We start from the raw sequence: 18685 nt of genomic DNA, 5'->3' as shown, positions 1-18685 counted from the left end.
TTCATCACATGACGTTCTCGGCGCTGTTGCTACTCGAAGGGAAGCCGTTGCCGTTGCCACCGGCAGGAAGGAGAAAGTTTTTGCAGCTGCTTACAGGTAATAAGAGGAAGCAATGAGGAAAGGAGCCCCCTGAAGCTGCCGGGATTGCAGCCACCCCCACCCTTCCTGCAGCTTGGAGCTCTTATAGAGCTCCTCAGCCCCCTGAAGCTGCTGGGATTGCAGCAGCCCCCGGCGGTAACATTTCGGATAATGAACAAAATTTTCTGTGGCTGTTCGGTATCCGAATTTTTGTTCAGATACCGAAGCAAATTTTTGCCGAAAGTTTTGTTCGTTATCCGAAATGTACGAGAACCAAAGCGTTCGAGCACCGAGGTACCACTGTACTCATTTGAAGCTTCATGCAGTTGTAATTGTCAGGGCAAATATAAATGAGGATTTTTTTTTTACTTCTGCACCAAATCTGTACTCTACTTTGAAGTCGTTTTGTTTTCTTATATTGAAACTGTTATTTATAGTTGCCAAATTTTATTGAAAAATCTCTGATTCTGAAACATGGCACTGTCAAACTAAATAAGGCCATAAAATGGTATTATAGCTTTAGTTTTATCAACTATCTAATTTGCAGCAATAAGCCATGAATTTAAGCCATGAAAAACCTTAGTCTGCTAATTCCTGCGTAATTGAAATGCATAAGAAATTCATTTTGGCAAAAAAAAAAAACATTTGGCAACAGTGCATTGACTTAATATCTGTTTAAAACTAGTGTGGAATCTGCTGTCGCTTGGCTGCCTTCAAACACTGCAATAAAAACTGCAGTTTTGAATTTTCCTTAAAAAAATGTGCTTATAATTTCTTCCCTTTTAAAATATTCCCACCCCACTCAACAGCACAAATAACAACTAATTTGTTCATTTTGTTTTCACTGAATGATAATTGTTTCAGTGAACTCAAATACTTTTTTAAAATCATGAAGATTAAGCAACTGTACTGAATAGTATATAATATAACACATAACAAATATCAACAACAAATTGTTCAATTGTAATTGCATCAGTAAGTGTGTGTGTGTGTGTTCTTTTACTTTTTATATACAGAAAGTAGACTTCCTTCACCCACAAATATTTAGATCCAGCAAATGAGCAAGCTGGCTGAAAGTATGGGGGGAAATTTCAGTGTTACACTCATATTCCCTCCTTGGACTTTCCATTTTCTCAAAGAATACGTTTATGCACAGTAGATGTACATACAGGAACAGGATATTAAGAAAGCTATCTTTCTGCTTCTGCTGACAAAAAAAAATCATTCAGAGAACAAGTCAGAAGCTGATTTAGTTCTAAATGAAAATCTATTCAATAATATGTTTAAAATTAGCTTATTACTGTCAACATAAATTTAATAACATTTTAGATTTATATTTAGGGTTTTTTTATCTTGCCTATATTATTTTCATTCAAAGAAATGCAAACATAGCTAATACTCCTTGAGTTTCCTATTTTCCTCACAACAACAGTCCTCTAAAATAGCAACCCCAAATCAGTTCCATGAAGAAGAGTTTCTGCCCCGGAAGCAGAGTAAAGACGTGAGACATATTGTGGATTAAATAAGGGTCATTTTATTAAATTAACATAAATTTAAATAACGTAACTTTAAATATGTAAATTTAAATATTTAAATTCAACATAACTAAGGACCTGCAGAGGCCAAAACTAACGGGGCGGAAATTCCTACCATAAACTTTCTTGGCAACATTGGGCAAAAACTCCTTGCTGAACCAGGTGAAGGTATCCACCTTCACCTGGTTCCAAGCCACGCCCCTTAGTCATGTGGGAGGAGCTCACCCTCCAATCCCCGTGGGAAATTGGATCCGGTGATTCCCATGGACATCCTCTCTCCAATCCCCAACCTCTAGTTCCTGGAGAGAGGTGGTCCATCACCCCTTTAAAAGGATGCCCAAAGGAGCATACGCAGTCGCTTCTAATTGCCCATTTCTGCCCCTAACCTGCCAAACCCCAGTGACCAAAGGGAGGCCTATACTGACATCTAAGTGCGCTGCACCCCCTAACCAATCCAGTCCGTACCGTCAGTGTGGAATAGGCAAAAAAACGGCCGCCTCTAAAGGGGAGGCAGCAAAAAATTTCTATTCGGCCCCGAAGCAACCTCATAAGGACACACTGTTAATAGCGGAGGGCGGGCGGGTGTTCGCTTCAGGGCAGCAGAAAGCAAGGAGGAGGTCCAGTTCGAATCGCCCTTAAATAGGGCGATCTGGGACCTCCCCTTGCACCCATAAGGCAGCGTGCCCTCCTGGCGTGCTGCCCAAAGCCGAACTTCTGGTTTTGCTGGAAACCGGAAGTTCAGGGCTCCGTGGAGCTGCCAGCAGCATCCCCCTGCTCCGGGGGCAATTTAAGCCGCCGGTCGGGCATTTCTGTGGATGGGAGGGGGTATGCTTTTGTGTGTGTTGCCTGCATCCTGAGGATGAGGCTTCACTTGTTTGTGCAAATGTATGGACAGGTTGGTGGCATGCCGCAGTCCAGTGCTAATCTACTCTAAAGTAAGTTGGACTGAAAGAGAGTGACTCAGCCAAAGTCACTCAGCTGGCTTTTTTGACTACAGCAGGATTAGAACTCAGTCTCCTGGTTTCTAACTTAGTGTCTTAATTACTACACTAAAATGGCTTTCTTTCTTTTTTTTACATACAATTGAATTAAACATGAAAATTAAGCATGATACAATTTTTTTTTAATGTTTATATGTTTTATTTTTATACTGTAGTATATATATATTCTCTCTATAGGAACCAACATTTGTGCCAAAAACAATGGTGGGTGTCAACAACTTTGTCTCTATCGAGGAAATTCACAGAGAACTTGTGCTTGTGCACATGGATATTTAGCAGAGGACGGCGTGACATGCTTAAGACATGATGGCTACTTGCTTTATTCAGGAAGAACAATACTAAAAACTATACATCTTTCAGATGAGACAAACCTAAATTCACCAGTGCAACCTTATGAAAATCCAGAATATTTCAAAAATGTAATAGCATTGACTTTTGACTATAGACAGAAAGGAAGAGGAACTAATAGAATCTTCTTTAGTGATGCACATTTTGGAAACATACAACTTATTAAAGATGACTGGACAGGTAGAAAAATTATACTTGAAAGTAAGTATACTTTCTAACAATGAAGTGCATTTCTTTATATTTATATACTTACCAACAATTGTGTATTGCCTAATGTTTGCAACTCCGGGTAGCATATAAGTTTTTATTTAAAAAGAAGGGATAGGATTATTAAATTTATGAACTAAATATTCTCAATATAGAATTAAAGATTTGTAAACATGTGGCAGATCATGAATTCCTTATTCTTTTTCTTAAAAATTTTTAGAAATATTTTTGCTGAATAAGGAGAATTAGAGGGGGGGAGGAGAATTCTGAAAGCAAAACTTCTAGAACTGGGTAGATATCAGTGATCACCAAAAATAACTGAATCATAGTAATGATAAATAGAAAACTTGCAATTCAAGATTTGCAACAGGCATTAGTCATTGGTATCATTAATTGTGGCTCCCAATTAGTTTAAAAATGCCATGTATAGGCATCAGGACATATTTTGTATCTAGCACCTATAAAAAAATATTTAAAAAAAAATTAAATTATATGTTTTAGTTATTTTGCTTAAGAATTTTTAGTTTTGAAAAGCTGATGTTAAGAATGTTGAAATACCTTGTGAAACAATGGCCATTCTCTCCCTCCCCTTGCATATTGTTTAGAAACATAGAAGACTGACACTTTATCTTATTTTTTATTCCCACTTTTACTTTTGTTTTCTTCCTCATTCAATCTGTCATTCAATACTGTATCATCTTTCTTAATTGCCTCCTTTTATCTTTTCAAATACTTGGGGTAAAATTGATATTTTAGTTAAAACATTTGAAAGCTATGCAATCCTATTCCCATTATCAAAACAGAATTCTGCATGGAATGCTGATATAACTAAGAAATAACCTTAGTCTGCATTTCCTTATCCTACTAGAAAGCATTTTGTAAAAGTAATAGTTGGTGAAAGCCGTAATGAGGAGTGGAGGTCAATATCAGCTAGGACTTTGAGTGATAATATGACTAACTTCAGGGGACAAAGAGGGCAAATGATAAAATCATGTAACAATAATGCTATTCCATAATACCATACTTGCATCACTCATTAGGATACAAATACATGATCACACCATTTACATGGTTACATCACAGTGTGCATATTGTCATGTTGGCATAATTGCAATTTGCTTTAAATGCCACTGGTGATGACTTTGGCATATTAAAGATGTCAATTTGAAATGTAGTTGGAATGAATAGCAAAAGGAATAATGAATGAAACTAAAGAAAGCAAGAAAAATTATATGATTTTTGTCACTGAAACTAATAGAAAGAGAAAGGATGTCACTGATTTCCCCCCTGAAAATTATATAAACATATGGCATATAGATGATGAATACATGCAGAGAAATAAAGTGCTGAGGTTAACTCAATAAAATAAAAATGTTAGAAAGTATAAAATTGTATTATCTAAATATTAGGCATGCAGAAAATATGAATCTATAGGTTGATAGTAATTGTACTTTGTGTTTTATTAAAAGGTGATAAGGGAAAAAATAAAATATATATTTGGAGGGGATATACAATATTTTCAATAAGTACAATCCCCAGAAAATATTTTGTTAGATGATATTATGAGTGGATGACCGAAATGAAGTGAGAAAGTATTGGGGGGGGGGGGGGAATTGGATTACTTAGATACAAAAAACTAAATAAGAATCATAACTGTCCAGTGGGTACTTGCATAGGAAAAGGACTCTTACTACATTAACAAATACATGGATAATGAATATTTATTAAATATTTTCCAAAGTATAAAAAGTGAATGAATATAAAGTTAAAATATTATTGATTTTACTGTGTACAATAAAATATTGAGATAAGAAGTTGATGAGAAGTGGTCAAAAGGAATTGGATGCCACATTGTCTGTTTAAGAGTCAAGGATCCAGTCTGGAATTCTCAGTCAAGATGCTCATGTAAAATAGCTGAGTCAGGGGGTTTGCTTGGGGAGAGGGGCACCAGTGGTTATATTATTTAATACTTGAAGTGGGATAGTTAGGTTACATGGATTAAGAACCACTAATATAATTTGCACAGACAGGAAAAGTAGTGAAAAGACAAAAGAATCATTAAAATTTTAAAAAGGGTAACAAATGAAGAATAACTTTGATGATTTTTTTAAAAAATAAATTGTTTTGGAACTAGGCAAGAAATGTTAAAAATAGTGAATAAAATTAATAATAAAAATGAAGTCAATGGTAAGGATAATGAGATGTGGAATTGCTTGATTTATGCAGTATTTTAAAGATACAAGAGTTATATGGGAGTTACAGTAATATGCCAACATACTATAGATTAGTTGTTTTTAGTTTGACAGGGAAAATTGAATGAGATTTTCAGTGGCAAAAACTAGAGCAGGCAGATTGACATTTGTACTTTGATAAAATATTTACAGGAGGGTAAGAAAATGAATTGAGATTTTAAATGTATAAGTGCCACTAGGAAACCGGTAGGTAGTATGTGGTCCACCGAGGAAGAAATATTTCTCAAAATAAACAATATGGTTGTTATAGATGTGGACTGTTGCCTAATCTGCTTATTGAAAATAAGTATTGTTAGGACAAACAAGTAAAAAAAAATGTTATGGGAATGTGCTACTTAAATATGTGATAAAGCATCAAGAATAAGTGGTTATTGAATAAATATGGATTTAAAACCAGTACAATACAAATACACAAAGAAAGCCAATTGAGTCAAAAAGATGGAGAGGATTAACATATAACTGATGGCATGTACAGTAATTGATAAGATCCTGAAAAAGAGAATGATGAGACATTGAAAGAACAAAAGTCAATACATGAATTGGTATGCAAATGTGGTGGAAGCAAGGATGGCTTATAAGAATAGAATGATGTTGAAATAGTTTTTCCTGCCCTCCCCTGCCCTCTCCTTCCCTCAATGTATATAATATTACTTTATCCTGAAAAGAATTAGCAGGATGGATATGCCTGCATGTAGAATCAATATAAGTAATTACATTTCTTTTAGGATTGAAAATATTTTTTCTCTTCTTTAATATATTTCTATTTTTAAAAAGTTGTGTACGTTTAATAGTGTAAAAACATGCATGTACTGTATATGTATGTATGTATGTAGGTATGTATGTATGTATGTATATATATATGTTTTCGTAGATTTTCACGGGTACAGGTATGACGGTCTTGGTATATTCGGGTTTCTTCCCGTGTAGGATTTGGAAATTTCTGGCGACGTTTCGATGAGGTTCCACTCATCATCTTCAGTGTTCACCTTAGAACAAGGACAGAAACATCAGCCTGAAGATGATGAGTGGGACCTCATCGAAACGTCGCCAGAAATTTCCAAATCCTACACGGGAAGAAACCCGAATATACCAAGACCGTCATATATATATATATATATATATATATATATATATATATATATATATATATATATATTGTTCTGAGTTCGGGTTTTGCCCTGTGTAATATTTTGCATGTTTATGCGACGTTTCGGTGAAATCACATCCACCATCATCAGGCTGAAGTTTCCAAGCTTCGTGCTGTTGTAAAATGGAATGTCTGCAACTGTCATTTCTTCCTAGTGTATAGTGTGGGGGTGGAGATTTGGTTTGAATGTAGCAAATAGATTGGGTGATTATGTTTCAGTGATCTGATTGGTTGGTGTAATCATAATTATTAGAAGGATTGACATGGTGATTTTATGAAGTGTTATTTACGAAATTTATGAAAACAAATATATATATATACACACACACACACACACACACATATATACAGTACATATACAATACATACATACATACATACATACATACATTCATTACAAAGTGTGGCATCAATCTGTTATGGAATTTGCACACTTCCTAATTCAGTCTGAATTTCAACAGGTAGTTTAAAAGCAGCTGTCGGCTCAAAACATGCGTAAAATCAGGAATCGATGTTTATTACATAATTATATTTTTAAATATTAATAACATGAAAAGTAGATTAGAGTTTATTGCTAACTTAAGCAACAAATGTCAAAGATAATTTTTACATCTATTAACTCTTTTATTTTTCTCCATAAATAGATATAGAGATGATCATAAGTGTTAAGTTAAATAGATCAACCAAAGCATGTTAGCACAAAATGTTGCATTTAATTTAAATGAGAAATATCTCTTTTCAGTCATAAAGAAGGTTAACATTGCAGTTCTCGGCAACTTTATGAAAGTGGTTTGTCTTTATCTTCTCCTGGGATATTTTTTTCAATTTTCAGTCCAATCTGTGTTTCTCTGTAGTTCTATTTAGGCTTTATCCCATTTCCCCCTACTTACCTTCTAACCACAGACAAAGTAAATGAAGTGCTGTTGCCTTGATGTCCTGGAGTGAATCATTATAGTTGAATCATCAAATCACTAAGTCATTTTAGGAAAGTCATTGTTACTGGAATTCAGGGCAGAATCATACTTTCTGCTTTCTTCAATACTGCCAGGCCATTGCAAATCCACCCTTCTGTTGAACATCTGCTTCTTATGCGCTTTGCAAGATATGTCTGCTTATATTACATTATCTTCTGCAATGTCCTACCTGTTAATAAATACTTCAGCTTCAACCACAACAATACATGAGCATACAATAGATACAACTTCTGGTAAACTGATTCAAACTTGATTGCAGAAAATATGACTGCAGTAACTGACTCTGTGGTTTCTTCCCCAAACTTTAAAATTTTTAACCTACTGTCAACCTCACCCCATTCCTAAAAGGCATGAACAGTGAAGGGCTGCCCATTGCCACGCTACCAATGCACTACCGCAGGCCAAAGCAGGTGCGCATGCAGGCGGCATGTGAGTGTGCATGTGTCAGCATGAGATTTGGCTTCTGCGCATGGGCAGGAAGCCAAATCTCACACGAGGATGCTCTTGTGCACAAGATTTCAGCAATTTTTGTTGATTTCTTTGCTTCTGCACATGTGCAGAATCAAAACACCGGCAAAAAATGCTGAAATCTCGCAAGGATGAGCATCCTCATGTGAGATTTGGCTTCCTGTGCATGTGCAGAAGGCAAATCTCACACAGGGGCACATGCAGCTGAGCACACATCCTCGATTTTACTACCACTATAGAGTGGCCTGCACCGGCAGCAGCCCATCACTTATATCACATATATCACTTGTATCATGCCACGTGAATAAGTGCACAAGTGTGCCTACCGTCCCTGTCCTAATATTCCCTTTTATTTTTATCCCTTTCTTGTAATCATAATCATGTTTATACTTACATCTGTTATCTAATACATGTTTGACAAAATAAATAAATAAACATTCTTCTGGATAAATGATAGCCATAAGCCCAATTGGCCAGATTACTTGTACACCCCCTCGCCTTTTCAGCAGCTGCACCTGGTTTATGCAGCAATTTTCATCCGGATTGCCACTTCCTACATTCTTGGCCAACACCTGCTATTTTTTATTATCTTAATTCAGGAATAATCTGTTAAATCATCCTTGCCCCATGTTTTCTTGTCCATTTTCCCCATCCATTTAGAAACTCATTGCTCCATTCAATCCTTATATTCCCCAATGTTCCCTTTTGATTTCTGCCCCCCTTAATTTGTAATACCTTCCGCATAATATTATAAAGTTCCCTCTCTCCGTTTTCTCGTCCCTCCCATTTTCAAGTTGCTCCTCAGTTTTACTGAATACTACTTTGCTTCTCTTAAACATAAACTTGTTACTTGCTACAATGTTTCAACAGATCTGTAGTTGTTATATAAGAGATTGTAAAGGCATTCATGTATATCGAGATCCGGAAAGTAAAGGAAAAGAATGGAAATTAATATGGACGAAACAGACCCTAACAGGAGAAAGTAGGCACAAATTCACTTGCTAAAACAGATGCCAGCCTATGAGGATTGTCTTCCCTATTCCAATGGGAAGGGCAAGACCTGGGGAAACAGCAATAAGAGCCAATTATGACCATTATCCAGACTGAATTCAGGTCTGTCTGTTGCCAAACTCTTACAGTCCAGATTGCAACATTTAAAGTCAAATTCAGGAAACAGCATGGGAAAGAAGCATAACATAAGAGTAGCTTCACTGAAAATCCTCACTAATTAAACAATGGTTTATAGAGCACTATCAATCTACCTTTCTATTTCATTTGAACATTTGCCACATAGGAAAAAACAATACAATCCACATACCAATCAAAACATGTTTATCTGCAGCATATATCTGTGATGGCGAACATAAGGCACACGTGCCACAGATGGCACATGGAGCCATATCAGAGGGGATAGAAGATTTTGCCCTGTGTCAGTTCCAGTGCGCATGTGTGCACTGGACAGCTGAATCCTCAATCTGAGTATTGTATTGGCAGTTCTGTGTTAGCAAATACTTCAAAAGAAAAGGATTTAGGGGTAGTGATTTCTGACAGTCTCAAAATGGGTGAACAGTGCAGTCAGGCGGTAGGGAAAGCAAGTAGGATGCTTGGCTGCATAGCTAGAGGTATAACAAGCAGGAAGAGGGAGATTATGATCCCGCTATATAGAATGCTGGTGAGACCACATTTGGAATACTGTGTTCAGTTCTGGAGACCTCACCTACAAAAAGATATTGACAAAATTGAACGGGTCCAAAGACGGGCTACAAGAATGGTGGAAGGTCTTAAGCATAAAACGTATCAGGAAAGACTTAATGAACTCAATCTGTATAGTCTGGAGGACAGAAGGAAAAGGGGGGACATGATCGAAGCATTTAAATATATTAAAGGGTTAAATAAGTTCCAGGAGGGAAGTGTTTTTAATAGGAAAGTGAACACAAGAACAAGGGGACACAATCTGAAGTTAGTTGGGGAAAGATCAAAAACAACATGAGAAAATATTAGATCCTTGGAACAAACTTCCAGCAGACATGGTAGATAAATCCACAGTAACTGAATTTAAACATGCCTGAGATAAACATATATCCATCCTAAGATAAAATACAGAAAATAGTATAAGGGCAGATTAGATGGACCATGAGGTCTTTTTCTGCCGTCAGACTTCTATGTTTCTATTTTCGGACTTGGGAAAGGTTGTTTCACCCTCTGGACGCTTTAGGAAAGCTTCCCTGAAGCCTGAGAGGCAAAATGAAAGAATGTTTGCCATTGTGCTGGGGTTGTTTTGTACTCCAGAAGGTTTAGGGAAGCTTCCCTGAACCCTCCAGAGTGCAAAAAAACAGCACAAGAGCATAAACCGGAAGTGCATTTTCTGAACTTCCGGTTTGCCTATTTGGGCATTTCCCCCCCCCCCCCCAGATACCAGGTTTCAATAAGGCCTGTGTGCATGTTTTGGGGGCAGTGCAAGAGGTGCACATGTATGTTTGGGGGGGGAGGGAGGTGGGCACATTCACACATACTAGTACATACACACACAAACACACACACACACACAAACACACTTTTGGCACGCGAACCAAAAAAGGTTTGCCATCACTGGTATACCAGTATATCTAATCACACATATGATGTATGGGAACCTAAAGCCACATACCATCCTTTTGCTGCACAATTTTTTCACTTCAGTAAACAGATTTATACTTCACAAGCATCACACTGCTTAACATGTTTTAGTTCACTGGACACAGATTTATTACTTAAAAATAACCCATTATCTAGCATGTTTCTAGTTCAATGGAAATAGATTTACTACTTATATACAAACCATTATCAAACATAGTTCCAATTCATTGAATATTGATTTAGAATTCATAAACATTCCGTTATCTGACAACTTTTCAGTTCACTGAACAGATTTGTAATTCATAAACAACCCATTATCCAACAAATTTCCTTCCAGCTCACTGAAAGTAGATATTATATAAATAAACTATTATTCAATATGCTTCCAATGAGATGTAGATGTAGAAGTTACAAGGTTATTAATAACTAAATAATAATAATAATAATAATAATAATAATAATAATAATAATAATAATAATATAACCACAACAACAGAGTTGGAAGGGACCTTGGGTAGGAGACCCTACATTATTTTAAACAAATGGTTATCTAACACCTTCTTAAAAACTTCCAGTGTTGGAGCATTCACACTGTCTGGAGGCAAGCCATTTCACTGATTAATTGTTCTGTCAGGAATTTTCTCCTTAGTTCTAAGTTGCTTCTTTCCTTGATTAGTTTCCACCCATTGTTTCTTGTCCTACCTTCAGGTGCTTTGGAGAATAGTTTGACTCCCTCTTTTTTGTGGAAACCCCTGAGATATTGGAACACTGCTATCATCTCTCCCCAGTCCTTCTTTTCATTAAATTAGACATACAGTAGTCCCTCACCTATCGCTGGTATTACGTTCCAGACCCGGCCGCGATAGGTGAAATCCGCGATGGGGAATTTATCTACTGATAGTACTTATTTAAGTATTTATATTGTAATTGTTTGGTAAGTTTTCATTGTTTTAAGTGTTTATAAACCCTTCCCACACTCTTACAAAATTTTAGATATTTTTTTTTTGAAAAACCTGCCGATCGAGTTCCGCGGGCTGTTTAAATCTGCCAATCAACTTCCTCAGAAACCCACGAACCAGTGAAGATCTGCGAATGATTTTTCTCATTAATATTTTTTGAAAACCCGCGATGAAGTGAAGCCGCAGTAGGTGAAGCGCGATATAGCGAGGGACTACTGTACTCAGTTCTTCATATGTTTTAGCCTCCAGTCCCCTAATCATCTTTGTTGCACTTCTCTGCATTCTTTCTAGAGTCTCAACATCTTTTTTACATCGTGATGACCAAAACTGAATGCAGTATTCCAAGTGTAGTCTTACCAAGGCATTATATAGTAGTATTAATAGAATGGAACCTCAGCTAATGACTACAATCCATTCTGGAAAGTTGGTTGTTACCCAAAATGTTTAGTACCCGAAACAATTTTCCCCATAAGAAATAAAGGAAATACATTTAATTGGTTCCCAGCCCCTGTTAACTCACTATATTTCCTTTATTTCTTATGGGGAAAATTGATCCCTCGTTTACTGTGAGTGTTCCATTCCAGGACTACTCGTGATAAATGAAAATCTGTTTTTTTTCTCCCCCCACACACATTGTCCCTCACTCCCCCCTCTCTTTACCTTTCATCTCTCTGCCTTCATGGGGGCGAGGTGACTGGTGCTCCCAGGTAAGGTGGCGGGGCCAGGGTGAGTGGTTGGGGGGTATCCTGCGGCAGGGTGCTTGTAGGGCTCTTTCTCCCCCCCAGCAGGAGTGGGAGGAGCAGCGGCAGGGAATGGGGCTCTTTCTTCCCCCACCACCACTGCTCCTCCCACTCCTGGTGGGGGAAGAAAGAGCCCTGCAAGCACCCTGCCGCCGGATAATGCCCACCTGCTTCCCCCCCCCCCCAGCGGCAACAGCGAAGAACAACCTGGCTCTGTTGGGTCTTACTACCCTGCCTTTGGGTGGCAGGCAGCACAGCGGCCAGAGCAAGTCCACCGGCAGGACTACAGCGACCTCTTCTTGTCTGCGGTAAGCAGCCGGGAAGCTCTTGCCGCCACCACCGAACACAATAAAATGGAGGCGGGTGAAGAGAAGGCAGCCGTCAAGGTTTTCCTTTAATACTTCGTAGGCCTGGCCCAGCTGAGGGGCCCTTGAGCAGCCATCCCCCAGGACACAAACTTATACATGGAATATTTTGAAACCAACGCTTTGAATAAATCTGAACACAAATCCAAACTCTGACTTAGATATGTAGATGATACCTTCATAATGTGGCCACATGGGAAAGAAAACCTGGACAGCTTCCTCACACATCTCAACAGCCTACACCCCAAAATACAATTCACCATGGAAATAGAAACCAGCAATCAACTTCCCTTCCTGGATGTCCTAATCTACCAAAAAAAAAAAAAAAAAAATGGCTCCCTAGGATACCCCAGGAAGTAGTATGCTCCCTCTCTTATTTGGGTATACCGGGGTGATTTTTGTTTGTTTGTTTGTACAACATAGAAACATAGAAGACTGACGGCAGAAAAAGACCCCATGGTCCATCTAGTCTGCCCTTTTACTATTTCCTGTATTTTATCTTACAATGGATATATGTTTATCCCAGGCATGTTTAAATTCGGTTACTATGGATTTACCAACCACGTCTGCTGGAAGTTTGTTCCAAGGATCTACTACTCTTTCAGTAAAATAATATTTTCTCATGTTGCCTTTGATCTTTCCCCCAACTAACTTCAGATTGTGTCCCCTTGTTCTTGTGTTCACTTTCACAACACATGCAAGACAACAAGTATAGGTATGAATATAAACATGGACAAAGGATGTAAATACAGATAAATGGGGCAGTAAGATAGGATGGAAGACATTTTGGTGTGCTTATGCATGCCCCCTTTACAGACCTCTTAAAAATAGGGTGAGGTCCACAGTAGACAGTTTGAGATTGAAGCTATGAGGGTTTGCGTCTGTAACAAAAGAGTCAGGTAGAGCTTTCCAGGTGTTGACCACTCTGTTACTGAACTCATATTTTCTATAATTGAGTTTGAAGTGGTTTACCTTGAGTTTGTATCGATTGTTTGTCTCTGTGTTATTGTGGTTGAAGTGAAGAAGTCATTGACAAGCAAGAGGTTGTAGCAGACACCTTTATGTGTACTATGCTTATATCAGAGTGCAGGTGGTGTAGTTCCAGATTGTCTAAGATCAAAGTTTTAAGCCTGGTGGCATAGGGAATTATATTGTGAGTAGAGGAGTGGAGTATTCTTCTCATGAAATACCTCTGAATCCGCTCAGTTGTGTTAATGTCTGATATACAGTGTGGGTTCCACGTGGATGAGCTGTATTCATGAATTGGTTGGCAAAGATTTTGAATTCCCTAGTTAGCAAAACAATGTTACCAGAGAAAAAGCTTCGCAAAATTAACAACTCTTAATGCCTTTTTGGTGATGCTGTTACAGTGATCTCTGGGACTTAGATCATTTGAAATGAGTACTCCTAGGTACTTGACAAAATGAGGATCGTCTACAAGATTGTTTCTGCCCAACTTATATTCTAATTTTTATTGCCAATATATAGGACAGAGCATTTATTAGCTGAAATTTGGAGTTGCCAATTGCATGATCATTCTGCTACATAGCCAAGGTTGCTTTGTAGGGCAGCAGCATTGTCAGTAGTATTAAATAATTTTATGTCATCGACAAAGAGGATGCAGCTGCTTTTAATATGATTGCATAGGTTACTGATGTAAAGCAGAATGAGTGTGCATCCTAAATTGCTGCCTTAGTGGACACCACTGTTAACAGGTGCTGGATTTGATAGAGCTGTCCCTATTTTCACTATTTGTTGCCTATTTGACAGGAACATGGCTATCCACTTGTGTAGGGATCTGGAGATGCCATAAGAATTTAAGAACATATGAGCATAAGAAGAGCCACGCTGAATCGGGCCAAAGCCCATTGAGTCCAGTATTCTGTGTCACACAGGGGGCCACCAATTGTACATGGGGATCTTGATCAGAAAGAGAAGGCAAAACCCTCCCTTTCCCTTGACTCCCAACAAATGGTACCCAAGGGAATCCTTCCTGCCTCACATGGACATCCGTTTCAATAACCATCGATACACTTGAATGAATCTGTGTAATCCTGTCTTGAAGCTGTCCAGGCTGAAAGCTGTCACCACCTCTTCTGGAAGTGAATTCCATAAACCAATGACCCTCTGGGTGAATAAATATTTACCTTTATTTGTCCTCACTTTCTTACCTATGACCTTCACAGAGTGCCCCCTTGTCCTAGTATTGTATGATAGAGAAAACAATTTGCTTAGTACATGTGCAGAGGTTAAAAGAAACCAAATGGCAGCATCCAGGTGGGTGGGCAGAGCCTCACGCTTCCTTCATGACCAGTTCTCCAACAACCAACAGAAGCAAGCAAACTGGGAGCATTTCACCTCAATTATCTTATATGTGACATTTATTGTCATAATTGGCATTATTGCTATCATTGTTCTTTATGTCATTATTTATTTTTATATTGATAAAACTATATGAAGCTTAATTATATTTAATGTTTATATCAAATTAACTCTACAAATTGAATCATTTTGAATCAGATCAATCCAGTGATTCAGAAGGCCTTTTTGTAGATGTAGAAGATCTATTTTTCCAAATAAAAGTTACATGTTAAAGCACTGAAACAATTTTTGAGTCACTGAATCAGATCAGATTAACTATTTGATGTGAGTTATATTTAGATGATATGCACACATCTACTGCTGAAAGAATTTCAAAAAATAGTTTGTAATTAAGCAATTCAGCAAGCATGAAATAATATAGAAATCAGTAATATGACCAAAAGTTCTGCTTTGCAAAATAAATAGTTGGTCAAGTGAGCCTTCAGCAGCCATTTCATTGTATCAAAGAAGAGTGATTCCCATCCTAACTCAGACTGAGATCCTTACAGTTGAGGCAAAAATAATTTGAAAGGCAGTCTTAGAACCCTTGTTATTCAGAACTCTGAGGATCAGATTCTCTTGATAGAGAATGTTATAATAAAGGTATAATGTGAATAAATTTTCCCTAATCTCCTCACTGGAATCCGTTGGCTCCTGTGGTTGTTGAAGGCTTTATACATTAATGCCAACATAAGTAATTAATGAAGCCTTCAAGGATCACTGTTATTCTTAAGCAATTCCACTAAATACTCTGGCTGCAACATCTATGTGCAACCTCTGTTTTCCAAGCCACCTTCATGATTATTCATGAAGTAATTGTAGAATTTTAAAGAAATATGACCCAAAGAAAAAAAAAGTTATGTTCAATAAGAAATAAAAATAATAATTTTTTCCCCATTGTTCTATTGTACAGAAAAATATTCCATATTACTTTTATTTGTTTTCCTGTTTTGGTGGTTGAAGTACACTACTTGTATGTAAAAAAAGAAGAAGCTACATGTGAAAAATCAATATATAGCAATCATAGCACTTCTATGCTGCTCCATAGGTTTTTATAGCACTCTCTGAGCAGTTTACAATATCAGCATATTGCCCTCAACAATCTGAGTCCTCATATTACTGACCTTGGAAGGATGGAAGCAGTGAATGGCTACCAAATTTTTTTACTACCACACTGTGTGAGTGGCTTATACAGGATGCCCTGCATTTTCTTTCAACTTCTTTTAGTGCAAACTGGGTGCTCTGGAGTGGAGCTACATTCTTGCTACCCCACTGCATTCCCGCCTCCCACCCAGTCATTAGCCCACCCCTGGATGGAAGGCTTAGTTAACCCTTAGTCTGTCAGGATCGAACTCCAGGCTGTGGGCAGAGTTTGCCTGCATTAATGCATTCTAGCCACTGTGCCACCAGGACTTGCCACAGAGTCACTGTACCCTCTAAGCCACATGGCTGTGTGCCCCCAAACAAGTTCCCACACAGCCTTTTCTAAGGATGTGCAACGGGAGGTGCCGCCCGCCCCGCCCGCCGTGGATGTGCCGGTGCCAGTGCTGAGCCTCCCTGCCCCCCGCTCCAGGTGCCTCCAGCTGCCTCGCACCCCTGGCCTCCCGCCGCTGCCTGCCCGATCCGCTTTCTCCTCCACCTCCTGCCTTGGGGTGCGGTTTCTCCCGCAGCAGTGGTGGCTGCGCTTCTCCTCTTCCTCATTTGGCCGCTAGTGAAGGGTCTGTGAGAGAGGTGGGGCAGGTGTTCCCAAAGCGCTCCCAGGCTATGAGAGGGTTTTCTCTGAGCGCTCTGGGAGCGCTCGCCCCGCCCTTCTCGAGTCGCAGCCCCTTCGCTCGGAGTGCTTTCCCCAAGAGCTTCCAATTCTCCTTAAAATAAGAAAAACTTTCCACGGCCTCCAGAGAAGAAAGGAAGAGAGAGAAAGAGAGAACAAGAGAGAGAGAGCAACAGACAGCGAGGTAGAAAGAAAGAGAGAGGGAGAGAGAAAGAGAAAAAAGAGAGAGATATAGCAAGAGAGAGAGAGAGAGCAACAGACAGAGCCAGATAGAAAGAGAAAGTGAGAAAAAGAGAGAGAGAGCAAGAGGGGGGAGAGAGAAAGAGAGAGAGAAAGAGAGGAAGGGGAAGGCAGAACCTATAATGAGAGAGAGAGAAAGAGAGAGAGAGATGGTTTTGTTTTATTATTAATTTCTTTTAATAAAAAAGAAGGGTATTTATTTATTTATTTATACATAAATACATACATACATACATACATACATACATACATACATACATACATACATACTTCTATGCCGCTCAGTCCCGAAGGGACTGCCTCTCAGACACTATACTTTTCCGCCCACACCAGAAAAAAATTAGAGGGAACATTGCACAGAGTGGCATTCAACTTAACTCTACAATTATTGAAGACTATTTATAATCAAGTTTTTTAGTTAAATGATTTCTATTATGGATTTTGTAATGTATATTTATGATAGTTTATCATTACATTTACAAACTCCTGTTCAAGAATCTTCTCATTTTTTAATACTTCTACAAAATGAATGTGATATGAAAACAACTACCGTATATACTCGAGTATAAGCCGACCCGAGTATAAGCCGAGGCACCATTTTTGGCACAAAAACCTGGGAAAACTTATTGACCCGAGTATAAGCCGAGGTTAGAAAATGCAGTGGTTACTGGTAACTTATAAAAATGGAAACCAATAAAATTACATTAAATGAGACATCAGTAGATTAAATGTTTTAGAATATTTATTTTAAAGAGGGTAAACAATATTTATTTCAAAGTGAGTAAATAAAAGCAATCTGATATTTACAATAAATTAAATAAAATTAAATAAATTAAAAAGTAAAAAAAGTAGTTCAATCAGCAACCAAGCTAAAACCTATGAGTCAAAATCCCTCAAAACAGGATTTTAGAGACTTAATTTTTCTCTCTATAATCCAATGATAAAGTAGAGAGAAGAACAAAACAATATTTTTTCAAATTCAAATTGCACAATAATTTCACAAAATTCTTTTTCCCATCTAAGAATAAAAGATTTTCAGAGACATAAAAATTGCATAACATTCTACCAAACTACCCCAAGCCATGCAGCCAAGTTAATTACTGAGTAAATTTATGTACAGGATTGCATATTAAATCAACTCTTTATTCTGAGTTAAGCCTTACAGATTTCAATAGGACTTACTTACAGGCAACTGCACAGATGGACTGCAGTTTTAAGCATATCTATCAGCAAGTTCCCAAAAAACTGAGACTTATTCTGAGGTAAATCCACACAGAAATAACAATAGATTTAAATCCAAGAGGTAAATATTAATATTATTTTAACACTAAAACTTAATGCTAAGTGAGTACAGAAATGCTAAACATCTTAAGTATTCATGAATCTCTATGGGGTAGAAGAAAGCAGCATAATGTATCTTATTTTTACAATCTACTGGCAGGCTAAAATTAGTACGATTGTATATTGCTTGTACCATAACAAATCTACAGAATGAATCCAACAAAGCCCTTAAAAAGTACTCAATTCCTTTTTCTTTTTCTTCTACCCTTCTTCCTTCTCTCTCTCTCTCTCTCTCTCTCTCTGTCTCTCTCTCTGTGTCTCTTGAGAGAGGGGGGGAGGGAG

General features: G+C 37.9%; 1 protein-coding gene across 1 annotated transcript in view; it reads left to right on the top strand.

Annotated features, from left to right (window-relative positions):
- LRP1B (LDL receptor related protein 1B) overlaps positions 1-18685 on the top strand; it is a 1143506-nt gene that overhangs the window by 941089 nt on the left and 183732 nt on the right. The window contains exon 41 of the mRNA XM_070731453.1: positions 2792-3163. Coding sequence (XP_070587554.1) covers positions 2792-3163 — 372 coding nt within the window. The remainder of the gene's footprint in view (positions 1-2791; positions 3164-18685) is intronic.

Source organism: Erythrolamprus reginae, chromosome 1, assembly GCF_031021105.1.
Source record: "Erythrolamprus reginae isolate rEryReg1 chromosome 1, rEryReg1.hap1, whole genome shotgun sequence".
NCBI classification, from domain to species: Eukaryota; Metazoa; Chordata; class Lepidosauria; order Squamata; family Dipsadidae; genus Erythrolamprus; species Erythrolamprus reginae.
Note: the sequence above shows the minus strand (reverse complement) of the source record. Positions and strands in the feature narration are given on the sequence as shown.